Here is a 15,121-nt window from a genome sequence, read left to right as displayed (position 1 = left end):
CCCATAGTCCCATAGAATGGAACAGTGAGAGCCCTCTCCTGGGTCTGGCTCGCCAGACAGTAAGAATGGTTTCCATACCTGCCTGCTGGCTCTCAGAGAAGAAAGGGGAACACCATCTGCGGACTCCTGAGTTTGACATTTTTGCCTGTGGCTTCCAAGGCCAGTGTGGCAGCCTCCAGTCTCAGTGTCTCCAAGACCCCGGGCATGTTCTAGGCTAGGCTGAGCTTAGGGATTCGGTTCTGTAGGGGATCACCACAGCTGTTTCCTTAGGTGCCTGCTCCCTGCTCCAGAGTTACCAAGGAGCCACCAGAGACTTGTTCCAACCACTTCTCTAGCCATACTGTCTCTGGTCCGAACAAGATACTGTGCTTGATCTGATCTGAGCAGTTCACATCCCTGCTTGAAGGCGATGTTTTCTATCTACCATCTATGAGTGTCCCCTCCCCCATAACATAAACATAGCCATTTCTTTCTGTCTCCCCTGGCTCTTGAAGGAACCTGAGTCAGGCCCTCACTGTAAGCCATTTACAACCTTTCACTCCATGGCAAGAAAAAAATTCCTGTGAGCCGTGCACCCCCTAGTGATAGAAATGGTTCCTTCCCCCTAACAAGGGAGGGGCTGTTACTTGGAAGACTAAACGTCATTACCTCTTATGTCATTGCCTCCTCAGGCCAGTCCTAGCTTGTTGTGTGTTTATTCAGTTGTCATACACTTTTGTTTTGCCAGACCGACCAGGAAGGTAGGTCCAAGAGTCACTACAGGTCTCTGGTGGAGGAGACAAAGGGAGTGTCTCTCAGGAAGTCTGAGAACTCTGCAAGAACCCAGATTTTGGGGTACCACTGAGAGGGCTCACTGGAGTCAGGTGACACTATTGCTATGTTCACATCTATGTAACTGGGCGACAGTTCAGCATCCACATGTGGGGGCCACGGTGGTGGGAGGTAATTGTTTTCAAGGAAATAATGGGGTTTCTCCAGAAGCCTAGAAACAAAACCAGGAAGGGGCTTTTTAACCCTGAAGTTAAGGGACCAGAGAAGTCAGGAGACCCAATTGCTTCAGAGGAGAAGATATAATTGTAACAAATAGAGGGACCAGAAAGGATGACAGACCACTGAAAACTGAGTTTTGTGAAGCCATAAGGCTATTTTGTTAAATTAAATGCAAAAAAAAGAATCAAAATCAATAATTGTACTTAACGTCAGTTTGCCTATATTCATAATTTGATAACTGACTCGAGAATCAGGCACAGGCAGGACTGTAAACTCTGTGGGTGCCAAGTCAGTAGGGCACCTGGCTGCTCTAAAAGAATTTCCAAGCCTGTAATCCAAGCTACTTGGGAAGCTGAGGCAGGAGCATGACAAAGGCAGGATCTGCCTTGGCTATCTCAGTAAGACCCTGTCAAGAAATAAAAAACAAAACAAAACAACTAGCAAAGGGTCTGAGGCTGTAGCTCAGTGGTAGGGAGATTGTCTTCAGAGGCCTTGAGTTCAAAATCTGGGCAGTAAATAAATGTCTCAAGTACATGGGGCAGCTACTCTGTTGAACCAGGATGTTAGACCCCTCCCCTTGGGACATGTTTGGCTGCTACTCAGCTCTGGGGACTTCCTGTAGCCCCAAGGTGATTCCATGCTGCCCAGTGCCAGGTCTGCCCCACCTTGTATTGAAGTTTCTCTTTTATAGCAATATCAGCTTTGGTATTCACCCCAGGGCCAGGTGTATGGGAGAGTCCTGGGTGAGGATGGGCCCTCCTGGGTGGAGTGGAAGTATGCAGATCTGGATAGGCAGGCAGCAACAGCAACGATTGACAAGAATTTCTGGTGTTCTGGATAGGAGGGGCCCGGCTAGGGAAGAGGCCTCTGCCAATGGCTGGACTTGGACTATCGACCTAGTCAGAAACACACTTTATGAACATTTGAGAACTCAGAGTGTGAGGGAATATGGGGTAAGCGCCTCTCTCCTGGAGTAAGGGAGGAGCACAGACACGGCAGGGTAGCTGGGCACACCTGGAACTCCAGGGCTGGACCACTAAAAATGTCCTCCTGTCACAGTAACCTATAGGGACCAGGAAGAAACTAGAGGAAGACTCAGTAGGTAAGTGTGCTTGCAACCAAGCCCACAGACCTGAGTTTGATCCCCAGAACCAACAAGGTAGAAGGAGAGAACCAACTTTTACATGTTGCCTTCTGACCTACACACACACACACACACACACATACACACACACACACACACACATTTTAGAAAAGACAGGCACCATGTCCAGGCCTAAAGGAAGCCAGCACTTTCAGAACTCCTCCCCCTTCCTGGCCCTTAACTAGAGCCCACTGCTTAAGAGAGAAGCCAGAGTGAGAGTCACAAAGGGTCCAGAGGCAAGTTATAGTCAGGCTTGGAAAGATGGCAGGTCCAGGGCAGAGCCAAATGAGACTCTCCACGGGCCGAGTACTCTCTGGGCTTGCCCCAGGTTGACATGTGTCTTGCATAGGCTCACTGAGTCAACTGACACTAGTAGACTCCTGTTTGTTCCTGTGTGAGGATCTGTAGGAGCCAGGGTGGGAGACTTTCAAAATCCCACAATCCTACAAAGACTGCCTAGCCCAAGACAGGTGTGGGACTTCCTTTGTGTTTAGCCAAATAAACACAATTCGCCTGCACCAGGCTAACATGAAGTAAGGCTGGAGGGTCACATATGCAAATAGTGCTATCTTATGCGACCCCTGCTTGTAGAGTGGGTGTCACCTGGGGATGATGTAATGATGTCTGACTGTGCTGACAGGAAGGGGAACAAGCACACAGTAGATTGCTCCAGCCCTGTTGCTTTCTGAGGGCTAATTTCTCTCTTTTGGAACCGTGACAGTCTTTCAAACCCACCTCAGAGTGCCTAAAGGGTTCTGTTTGAAATTGCATAAAAGGATGTCTCCATAGCAACACACCACACAACTAATGGACCACCATCTTCTGTTAAAAACCTACAGAATACAGGCACCAGGTGCCATGGGTCTCTGGGATCTTTCTGTCTTGGTTTGATTCCCAGTGTGATGCCATCTCTACCCCTTTGCTACCTCACCTAGAAAAGCAGACTATATTCCCTGAGCCCTGCCTCACTCCAAATGCAGAAAGAATACTGCAGTGTTCATGGGCTCTCAGACAACTCCTGGGTACCAAATTCCATGATGAGCAGAAATAATAAAGAAATTCAGAGGCCTTTTTCCAGTGATATTCCCAGTCTTGTTTCCATGCTGAGTGTGAATACCCTCTCTTACCTTCCCATCTCCTTGTCAACTCCTGGTGCTCATTAAAGCCATTTTCTAGTAAAAATACCAAATAGGATTTACCAGCCTGGAGAGGTGTGAGTTTAGGATTTTTGTTTCATTTTCTTCTGCTTCAGCTCATAATGCAACTATTAGGTTAGGTCAGAGGCCTGTATCTTGAAGACACTGATCACCCTAAGCTGCCAGATCTCACCATCACTATTCAAACCTCCCAGAGTCCCAGCAATGACAGTAAGCAGCTCATTCAAGCTGTAGCTTCTTTGATTTGCAACTGAGAACCAGGATAATGGACAAAGGAAGGACAGGGGCTTCATCCATCCAAGCTACACACACACACACACACACACACACACACACACAAACACACACACTCCTCCACATCATCCCTATCCCTCAGCTCTTTTTCTGAATGGCCAAGTTTAAGCGTCCAATTTAATTTCCTGTTGTTTTGGGGTTTTTTTGTTTGTTTGTTTGTTTTTTGTTTTGTTTTGTTTTGTTTTTTGTTTTGTCTTTTATATGATGTCTTTTGTATGCCTTCACTTTATTCTTTTTTTTTGTTTATTTGTTTGTTTTATTTTTTATTTCAGTTGGCTTTCCCTCCCCTAACCCTTCCTGTCTCACTATATATCCCTGGCCTGTCTGAATTTCTATGTAGACAGGACTGGCCTCAGACTCCCAGGGAGTTAGGGCTGGGATTAAAGGTGTGGGCCACTATGTTTGGCTTCCTATGAGTCTATTTTTATTTCTAAAGCTTTACCCTCTTAATATTTAATCTTTTTGTTTATCTATATCACTCTTCCATTTCCTTCCCAAATAAAGATTTTAAATGAGAAATAAGATAACCATCAACTTTCATTGATTTCACAAGCCTTCCACCCTACACACATCTGGACAGAGGTTTAAGCAGGTGTCTTTGGGCATCACCCTTGGAATCATGACTAACATATTTTCAAAATTATTATTATTGTATTTGCTTATTTTGCATGTGTGCAGTGAGTGTATACCATGGTATAAGTGCAGAGGTCAGAGGAGAACTTTCTAGAGTTTTGTTGTTGTTGCTTTTCCTAAGACCATGAAACATGAGTTCCAGAGATTGAACTCAGGTCACCAGACTTGAAGGCATGTACCTTTTACCACTGAGCCACCTCACTGGTCTGTCTGTGCTGACACTAATTGTCGCTCTTCTGTAGGCCAAGCCCCAAGTAAACTCTGCAGTCCCCAGAACCTCATTCAGAAAACCAAAGCAGGATGGGGGGGTGCTTCTCCCTGATCAAAAGCGACTGGACAGGCCCGCCCCCTTCTCCACCTATCTCATCCTCTGCCTTTCACTTTGCATATCTGAGTTTTGACGGTGACAACAAGGATATTCCCAGCCCAATTAGGATTTCCCAATGACATTGGCTTGGAGCCCCAAAGATAAGTATCTTTGAATCATCTTCACAGTGGCTTGATGACTCAGAGGAGGAGAATGGCATGGGGTACCCATATACTTGGTGGAGTATGGGTCCCGTCTGGGATCTGAAGATCTAGACAGACACTAGTGCTGCTCCCTAGCTCCTGTCATTCTTTCAAGAGCTTCTGTCACCAGGACCCTGCTCCAAGCCTGGTGGAGGGAATGACTCCACCCACGGTTCTCCTAGCCTGACTCAACCCGTTTACCTTCCTCCCCAATCCCACTCTTCACTTCCGTTTGCCATCTTAAGAAATAACCGGTGCCCTTAAACCCAAAAGACACCCTAACATGTAACAAGGACACAAGCTCCACCATGTTCATAGCAGCTTTATTTATAGTAGCCAGAACCTGGAAAGAATGCAGATGTCCTTCAACAGAGGAATGGATACAGAAAATGAAGTACATTTACATAATGGAGTGCTACTCAGCTGTTAGAAACAATGACTTTCTGAAATTCCTAGGCAAATGGGTAGAACTACAAGCTAGTATCCTGAGTGAGGTAACCCAGTCACAAAAGAACACACATGGTTTGCACTCACTGATAAGTGGATACTGGTCCCAAAAAACTCTGAATACCAAGAAAATTCACAGACCTTATGAAACTCAAAAAAAAAAAAAAAAAAGTGGGAAGGGCAGAACAGAATGTGGATGTCCCAGTCTTTCTTAGAAAGGAGAACAAAACACCAAGGGGAGGAAATACAGGGACAAATAGAGGAGCAGGGACTGAAGAAAAAAATCACTCAGAGACTGCCTCACCTGAGGATCCACCACATATGCAAGTTAATTTTCTCCTGTACCATGGGGGTCTGGGATTAATCTTGGGTCATTGGGCTTGAAGGTATGTACCTGTGGCCACTGAGCCATCTTTCTCTCTGCTACCCTGGTTCTTCTAACCAGAGCTGGGGGCTGCCAGCTGGCTTAGGGAACCTTACTGAGATCTATCCTGGACTCTGCCACCCTCCAGCTCAGTCACTCCACACAGAGCCAGGTGCTCTTTCCAAACAAAACAAAAACAACCGAGTCAGCCTTGTGCTTACACAATTCCTGCCAGCTGCTCACCGCCCACAGTTGTGGTCTCTAAGCTTCTTTGATCTCTGCAACCACACACACAAAGATACACATGTGTGCACACACAACTGCACATGCATGTACCCACACAGTGTAGAATACATCATGAATATGTGTGTGTGTGTGTTTATTTATGTCTAGGTTTTGTGTGTATTCACCATCATCCTTAGCCAACATCCAAGAATGGTAAGTTTCTATATGAGTGCTCCAAGAATAATAAATCTCTATATAAGTGTTCCCAATATCAGGAGATTCTGATCTATTTCCAAGTACCTAGATAACTTAGAGCATTTGGGGGTGCAGCTTCTAATGATTGTGATTAGATTAACACTTAAGCTTGGAGCAAAGAGTGGATTGAAAGTGAGTGGCAGAACCTCACCCTATGCTCTCTGCTCATAGCCATGTCATGGATTTGCTTGTGACCCTGGAATCTTTTCAGAAATTTCTCTAAGTGGTTTTTGTCCTGGGAAGAGTACATCACCTAGAACTAGATAAGATGACAGAAAATCAACTTTTCTGAGCACAAGAAGATAAGACAATATGTTGCAAGTAAACAAAGTTGCAAGAAGCCCTCTACACCTCATGGTGGTACTTTCTAACCTCTGCTTCCATTGGACACTTGGGACAAGGGACAAAGAAATGAGCCCCTGACAAGAGGACAGGCATAGGTACCGGGGCCAAGTCCTACACTAAGTATTAGAAATGCTTAAAGGCTTTACTCGTTTCAGTTAATAACTACATACAAATAGGGGCTGGCAAGATGTCTCAGCAGATAAAGAGAGTAAAGAACGGACTCTGCAAAGCTGTCTACTGACCTCCACCTGTGTCTGTAGCACTCACAAACATCACACACACACACACACACACACATACATGCATACACGTGCATGCACAAATAATAATACAATAATAATAATAAACATTTTATAAGGAATTCTGCTTTTTAAGAAAAGAGATATACATAAATATTTTTGGTGTTTTTTTTTTTTTTTTAATTCTGTTCCAATACATCATTTTGCACAATCTCAAGGTTCAGAAATCCTATTTTGGAGACTTCTCATAAAAAGTCTATGTACATGTTTGATAGCTGTATACAAGCCTTCAAACAAAGATGCCTTTGTGAGTTTCCCATCGTAGGGCCATGCATTCATTCTTCATTGAGCTATGTGTGTGTCTATGTGTGTGTGTTGCCTGCGTGTATATCTGTGCGCCACTTGGCTTGTGTGCCTGGTGCTCTCAGATGTCAGTAGAGGGTGTCAGGTTCCCCTGGTGGAGCTAAAGTTACAGATGGTTGTGAGCTACCATGTGGATACTGAGATTCAAACTTAGGACCTTGGAAAGAACCACTAATACTTTTTGCTGCAAAGCTGTCTTCCAAGGTTATTTATATAATCTTAGAACAGGCTGCCCCAGAGAGGTTTCTCAATTGGTATTTCTGGAATTAATCACAAATTCTCTAAACACGCATAGCCTCCTGTCTGGGCGGAGGGTGTCTCTCCACTGTGACCAGCCTCCCACCTGACAAAGCCCAGTTCATCCTCCTCATCTCAGTTCAAATGTTCTGTCCCTGGGGTAGCTGCCCGGGCTCCTGCCTGTTCTCACCCCAATGTTAGCCAGCGGCTTCCCCTGTGATGTCTGGGTTGAGTCCCCCTCCTCCCTCTTGAGGAGCTTCAGAGGTAGGGGAAGTATGCCTTCCTCACCTCAGCAGCACATTCTGGGCGCTCAGCATACTTTTGCTCAATGAAAGTCTCTCCCAGAGCCAGGGAGGAGAGCCAGAGACAGCTGGGCCTGAAGATGTCAGGCTGGAGGTCTTTCACTCTGCCCCTGTGCCTACTGTGCTGCACACAGATACCTGACTAGGTAAGATAGAAGGAAAGGTGGGAGAGGGAGGGCTTGTCAGTAAGGAGATTCCAGGATGGCCCTGCCTATCGACCTCACAGAGTGGTATCCACCAGTGGCCTTTTGGGCTGGAGATGAAGTCTACTCAGAGAGCCTAGGGGAGATAAATGAGTCCCCTTTTGTCTGGCACCACTCTGTCTATGTTTCTGGAAGCCCTGTGGAGGCCAAGGGGTATCTAGAAGCCAGCAGCCATCACCCTCCCACCCGAAGTATCACTATGTGGCCAAAAGCACTCAGTCAAGCCAGAGGCACCAGCATTATCAATAAATGATCATCTGCAGGATGTGCCAAGGCCTGGATGCAGACGCTCTAAAAGCTTCGCCTCTCCAATGGGGTCAACCACTGAACTCATCTGTTAATGGTCCACCTCAGACCTCCATCACCCAGATGGAAGCCTGAGTCATCCCGTGGCTACCTCAGCCAAATCCCCTCAACCTGTATCATCAAAATCTCAACAGCCAGCCGATCAGTATACTGCCCCATGCCAGAAATTCAGGCTATCCTGCCGAACACAGATCTCTCGGTTCCCACATCCATAAAATGGGAACATATGGACTTCACGTGCAAGGTCATTAAGACAACACGAGGCAGACAGAGCATGTAAAGCAGGACCAGGCTGCACAGTGAGGTGGCTGATAGAGCCCCGCCTTCATCTTCATCTCTTTTCCTTCTTTCACCTGGACCGTTCGTTACAACTGCTTCATACCTGGTCTCACCGTCTCTCCATCCTAGGTTACTAAATCGTGATTCTCTAATGCACTTGACATTAAATAATAGTTACTCCCAAAGCACCAGTTAAAGGCCAGGTACTGGTTTCTCCTGGAAAGACCAGTAGGTGGTCCCGGAAATACTTGACAGGTTTAGCCATGTCCTGCCACGGTTCTCAGCATGTGCTGGAATATAATCCTTAATCAGCACTAGGAGGCGAGGCCTGATGAGAAGTGAGTAGGCTGTGAGGCCAGAGAAAATGGATTAATGCCATGATAACGAAGTGGATTTATTGAAGAGGGAGTGGGTTTTCTAAACGAGACTCTTCCCGTACAAAAAGTTTCTCCCCCTCTTTGTACCTCCCTTCCCTGTCTCTTCCATCTTGCTGTGGTTTGAATAAGAAATGTACCCTCCATAAACTCATTTGTTGGACACCTGGCCTGAAGCTGGAGCTGCTCCTTAGGGAGGTAGTGGAACCTATAAGGAGGTGTACCCTAGCTAGGGACATTGTGTCATTGGGGGCATGTTTCTGAAGGTTATACCTGGTCCACAACCCTTCCTCACCCTCTGCTTCCTGTCTCTGTGAGATGAACTACTCCATCCTTCATAGGCTCTGACCACCATGATCCCAGAAACACAGAGCCAAGCCACCATGAACTGAACTCCTTAGAACAAGGACTGTCAACCTTCCTAACACTGCAACCCTTTAATACAGTTATGGCGGTGACCCCCCCTCTTAACCACAAAACTATGATGTTGCTACTTTTTAACTGTAATTTTGCTATTGTTTTGAATCATAATGTAACACGACCCACAGGTTGAGAACTGTTTTAGGATGATGAGCGAGAATAAATCATTCTTCCTTCCTTCAAATTGTTCTCTCGGGTATTTTGGTCACAGTGTTGAGAAATGCAGCTAATGTACACACCTTTTCTAACAGCAAAAGGCTTTCACCAAACACCAACCCCTAGAGAGTGGAATTCTCAGCCTCTGTACGGCAATCACTTTCTGTTCTTTATAAAATGAGCCGGTCTCGGGTGCCCTGTTGCAGCAGCGCACGGTGGACAACGATGATCTCTGGCCGTGTGTTTGAACTGATTGCCTGTTCTTCCCACTTTACATTCTCTTCTCCACAAACCCTTTCCCTGTGTACACCTCCACCCATCTTCAGCACATGGACAATTACCGAAGACTCCTGGTACAGACAGTCTGCAACCAAGGGCATAAACTGGAAATGGTGTGCTTGCCAGTCTCGATTGACAACTTGACTGGACCAAGAGATGCTTAGATTACTACTAAAGCCCATGTTGAGCAGGTCTGTGAGATCTGCAGAAACAACATGAATGGCAACAGGGTGGGGGTGGGGTGGGGGACATGTCTCTGAATGTGGCTGACACTACTCAGTAGGTTGGAACCTGGACAGAGAAAGAAGGGGAATAGAGGAGGGAGCCAGCCAGTATATGCAGGCTTCACGCTTCCTCAGCACGTGTGTCTACAGAGACTGCCCGAGTCCGTGGGCCAGCCTTCTGCACCCTTTTAATGTGTGCTTGCCTTCACAAGCTCTCAGGGGGCTTCCAGAGCTCCATCATGGGTTCTACATTATAAATCCTTTAGTTCTGAGCAGCGACTGGCTTCTGGGCCTTCTGTGGCTCTCCAGCATGTACACGGCTGTTGTTAGACGGCTCAGCCCTTTTACAATGCATTTGACACATGAAACTGTTGGTTCAACAGTAACGACAGAACATGCACTTAGAAGGGTGGTAAGTTGTCGGTTTCCTCTTCCCTTTCCTATGTGTGGCAGGCTGGGCAGGATTAGCTCCTCACCAAGATGAAATCTCACCACAAAAGCAAAAACCAACACCTGTACCCCATGAAAATTCTGTGACTTCAGAACTCCAAGTTCTAATCTGCAGCCTTCGAAGACCAAGAGAAAGAGCCCTCCTGTCCCCAGCCTGAGACCACCAAGTCCCTGCAGATGAGCTCAAGAGATTCTCGGAGGCGTCTGAAAGCCAAGAACTGCCCTTCTGCACACGTGTCTACGGAAACAAGGTGCTCCCTTGGTGCACTTGAGACAGAAGTCACACTGAATAAATTAAACAGGGTTCAACAGGTAATTTTGCTATGACAAATATAACAAGGACAAAGATGGGATTCCTGGTCTGCGCAGAGCACAGGCTTCCCAGGATTCAGACCGTCTGTGTACAGTCATGGCAGAAGGAGAATACAGTGACCCTGAAGGAAACAAGGACACGCTGGGTCTGCCTTTTACTTCCTAGAACTACAGGCTCAGGGTGCCACATCTGGATGACTTAAGCCAGCCCACTGACCATCACTGTAACCAAATGCCTGCCACACCCAAACCACAGAAGAGAATGGTTTGTTTCAGTTCAGGAATGCCTGCGAGTGCTTGCTGGGCCCTGCTGCTTTGAGGCCTGTAACATGGTGCCACACCACGGTGGCTACATGGTGACCAGGAAGTAATGAAGGAGAAAAGAGGAGGGACTAGGGCCCAATATCTCCTTCAAAGGTGTGCTCCATTAGATAGGGAGACTTTCAACTGAGTGACACCTCTTACAGGCTCTGCTTGCCCCCTGATATTGCCACTGGCTGAGATAGCACTGGGTAGTCCTGATGCAGGCACAGGGTTCACAGTTCTGGATGTCAGGTAGTCCTCAAGCATGTTGACAGCGTCAGGTAAGGGTCTCCAGAATGACATCAGAATAGAGTGGAGAGACACAGAGGGTGGAGGCAAACAATCAGCTCATTCCCACATTGCCAAGGGTAAATCATTCATAAGCTCTCATGGGCTGATGGTCTCTAAAAGCCCTGCCCCCACCCCTGTTCTAACATTCGAAGTCTGCAGGTTGCCTGGAAACATAGGAGCATCTTTCCTAACTCTCCTAGCTTCTGGTAGCCATAAATGCTCCCGGGCTTGTGGCAGTGTCATTTCTAAGTCTGCCTCTGCCTTCACATGCTCATCCCTGTGTGTCTTCAAATACTCCCCACCACCTCTGCCTGAGTCCCTTGTCCCCTATAGGAAGCCAGTCATGCTGGACTGCAGCCACATCCTACTTCAGCCTGACATCGCCTCAACTCATCATCTCTGCACCGACTATTCTGAGGGTCTGCACAGACATGGATTTTTAGTAGACACTACTCAGCCGACTGCAGGCACCTGCAACCCCAGAGCAGGATGCCCCAGCAGCCAATAAAAGGGAGAGTATGTGCCATGTAAAATGGGCCATTTCCAACTCCGGAGCCCTGGACAAGTGACTTAATTTCTCTGAACCTTTATTCTCTCACTATTTGGGGGTTGCTTAGAAAGTCGAAGTTGAGACAGTGTTTGCGGCTGTAAAGCTATAAGGTGTTTCTTAACCCATAGGGAACTTCCTCTCTCCGAGATGTGATGTCCAAGAGAACACCAATACATTTACCACCTTTTCTCAGCCCTGTGGCTTCTGCAGGTCTGTGGTCCACAGCAGCACATTGGCTTCCTAGACGATTTAGGGAGCGGAGGTACTCAGAAGACATCTCCAAATTCCCTCTGCAGAAGATCAGAGAATGACTATCTTATGACTCAAGATTTGCTGAAGTCCTAAGGGGCCGGGTCAGAAAGAATCTAGTGTGTTTTACTGTTAGGCCTTCCTCACCTGGACCACCCACTGCCTTGGTTCAGGCTCCTTCATGCACCCCAGTTTCTCTGGGGCAGAGCTGGAACAGTATCCGGTAACAGCCTCCAGAACTACATCAGAATATGTAAGCACAGGCAAACACAAAGTGCCAAAAGAAGTTCATGCTGATGAAAGGCTCACAGGACCGGGCCAATCAGAGCTCACACAGAGGTTTAAAGGTATAGGGAAAACATGGTGTGCGGACTATATGAGAAGCCACAGCCGTAGCTGGAAACAACTCCACAGAGACCAGGGCAATGAGTCTCACCAGGGTCTTCTCCGTTCTTCCTAGTCACAAATGGAAAAGAAGCAGTTCCTTCCTGTCAGTGGGCAGGCCCCATGCAGCACTTTCTCCTCCCATCTTCGTTTCTGTAGGATGTTACATCATATAATCTCACAGTAGGTTGAGCTGAGCAGCTGCCGAAACTCCCAAGTGACTAAAGCAAAAAACAACAACAAAAAAAAAAAAAAACCAAAACAGACACACCCTGTCCTTACCCACCTAGCTCACAGATGGTGCTGGCACTTGGGTAAAACACATGATTATCAAAGCAACAAGGAATCAATGATGCCTAAAGGAGGGATGGCAGTGGTATGTGTGATCGAAAGTCCATTTTGATGGGAAAGAGTCATTTGACGTGCAATGTCTATATTTAATATTTCCTAGGTACTCTGTAAGCATTTTATCACAACAGTCCCCGTAGGCAGGACCTATTGTTGTCCTGTGACAGAGGAGGAAGAAGAGGTACAGAAAGAACAAGTCGCTTGCCCAAGGTGCAATAGCCAACAGGCAATAGGGCCACAATGACACAGACTTAAGCTGTGTGTGAAGGTTATTTCACGTTTGTGCTGTATGCATAGCTGGGTCATGAGAAGATGGGCAAAGCAGAATAAGATGAGATCATTTACTTTATAACCAGATTTAAAAAAAAAAAAAAGCCCAGTCACAGAGTCCTCCCTGTCTACAGTCTCAAATGCTCAACACGGTAGAAGAAAACATGGCTGTCAGCAAAGCTCATGAACAAACATGAAGACATGAGTTCAGTCCCCAGGACCCACATAAAACAAGGCATGGCAGTGCTCGCCTGTGATCCCAGTACTGGGGCAGCAGGGACAGGAAGATCTCTATGGCTCCCCATCTAGCCAGCATCACTGAATCACTGAGCTCCATGTTCAATGAGAAACTCTATCTCAAATAACTGCCTGTAATTACAGCACTCAGAAATCTGAGGCAGGAGGATTACAAGTTTGAGGGCTGTCCTGAGTTATATAGTATATCAATCAGGGTTTCTACTACTCCAGTTATTACACCATGACCAACACCAAGTTGGGGAGGAAAGTGTTTATTTGGCTTACACTTCTAGATCATAATGGTCCATCACTGAAGGAAGTCAGGACAGGAACTCAAGCAGGGCTGGAACCTGGAGGCAGGAGCTGATGCAGAGGCCATGGAGGGGTGCTGCATACTGGCCTGATCCCCATGACTTGCTCAGCCTACCTTCTATAGAACCCAGGACCAGCAACCTAGGGATGAAACCATCCACAATAGGCTGGGCCCTCCCCCATCAATTACCAATTGAGAAAATGTCTTACGGCTGGATCTCATGAAGACATTTCCTCAACCGAGGCTCCTTCCTCTCTTGAGGACTCTAACTTGTGTCAAGTGGAAACAAAATCAGCCAGTACATATGCTAAGTTTGAAGCTACTCTGAGCTACACAGACTCTGTCTCAATGAAAATGAAAGAAGAAAGTGTCCTGGTTAGTTTCATGTCAACTTGACACAAGTAAAAGTCATCTGAGAAGAGGGAGCTTCAATTGAGAAAATCCCTCCTGTGGGGCATTTTCTTAATTAGTGATTGATGGGGGAGGGCACAGCCCTTTGTGGATGAGGCTATCCCTGGGATGGAAGTCCTGGGTTCTACAAGAAAGCAAGCTGAGCCAGCCATGGACAGCAAACAGCATAAACAGCATTCCTCCTGCCTCCAGGCTTCTGTCCTGTTTGAAATCCTGCTCTCACTTCCTTCAGTGACTAATGGTGACATAGAAGTGTGAGCCAATAAACCCCTTTCCTCCCCAACTTGCTTTTTTGTCCCAGTGATTGAAACAGGAACTAAGTCAGAAAGTGTCCTCATAAGGCAGAAGAAAGAAAGATTGGACTCAGAAGCAATCTTGTTCTTTGCCTAGTTAAGGGGAAGATTCCTGGCTAATGGAAAGATCTCTTACTGATCCTGCTACCAAGTTATGAGGAGATGACAGCAATTTCTCCCCTGAGGCACAGCTGCTCTGGTGCTCCAGGGCTTTGAGAGGCTTCTCGGAGGTTCCAGAAGGGCTGCAGCAGCCATTGTAAAGCCTCTCTGTGAACTGCATATGGTGGAGTAGAAAGTCCTGAGCCTCCTAGGTCACACAGCATGGATCCAACTCCGTCTGAGTGTCAGCTTGTTCTTTTGTAAGATAGAGACAGCAGTGCCATCCACACAATGAACTGGATTAATGTGACATTGTACAGAGGCCTAAGGACATTGCTCAGAGGAACACAGAGCCTTGGTATGTGTGGACTGGAATGGTTTGCTCCATCAACAGAGGCCACCAAAAGAGGTAAAAAGAACCTTTGGGGCATGTTGAGGTTCCATGTCTCTAGATAAATGACACATCTTTAGAAAGGGAGGGAATTGACGGGGAGCCTCACTTTCACCCCTTTGCCATAACACGGGTTCCTCCTGCTATTCCAAAGGATGCTCGGACACTCCTTTCACGGGGCATTGCACAGCCAACGGTGGAAATGTCGTGGACACTGCTGGCTCCTGACCAGCCACTGCCCCCTTCTTCACCTGACTTCTTGGATAAGGTCAGAGGAACAGATCTGTCATTGAACTAATCTCGAATTACTTGGGTTCAGAGGGCAAATCAAAGGGATTTGACTTTACCCAGTTCTGACTCTGATTTTAGTCTACTCCACAAACAACGGTGCCTTTCTGCTCCTGTGCCCTAAGATAGGACCACCACCAGCAGCACCAGTGGCAGTGGCAGCAATAGCAGTAGCAGCAGTGAGCT

General features: G+C 46.9%; 1 protein-coding gene across 1 annotated transcript in view; it reads left to right on the top strand.

Annotated features, from left to right (window-relative positions):
- The window catches only part of TMPRSS4 (transmembrane serine protease 4), a gene marked incomplete at both ends in the record, with an annotated part of 57,813 nt that overhangs the window by 4,389 nt on the left and 38,303 nt on the right, over positions 1 to 15,121 (top strand). Inside the window, one exon of the mRNA XM_080930584.1 lies at positions 14,802 to 14,915. Coding sequence (XP_080786710.1) covers positions 14,802 to 14,915 — 114 coding nt within the window. The remainder of the gene's footprint in view (positions 1 to 14,801; positions 14,916 to 15,121) is intronic.

This window comes from Micromys minutus (assembly GCF_963924665.1).
Source record: "Micromys minutus genome assembly, chromosome: 16".
Classification (NCBI taxonomy): Eukaryota; Metazoa; Chordata; class Mammalia; order Rodentia; family Muridae; genus Micromys; species Micromys minutus.
The sequence above is the reverse complement of the archived record's forward strand: the minus strand, read 5'-3'. Positions and strand labels throughout refer to the sequence as shown.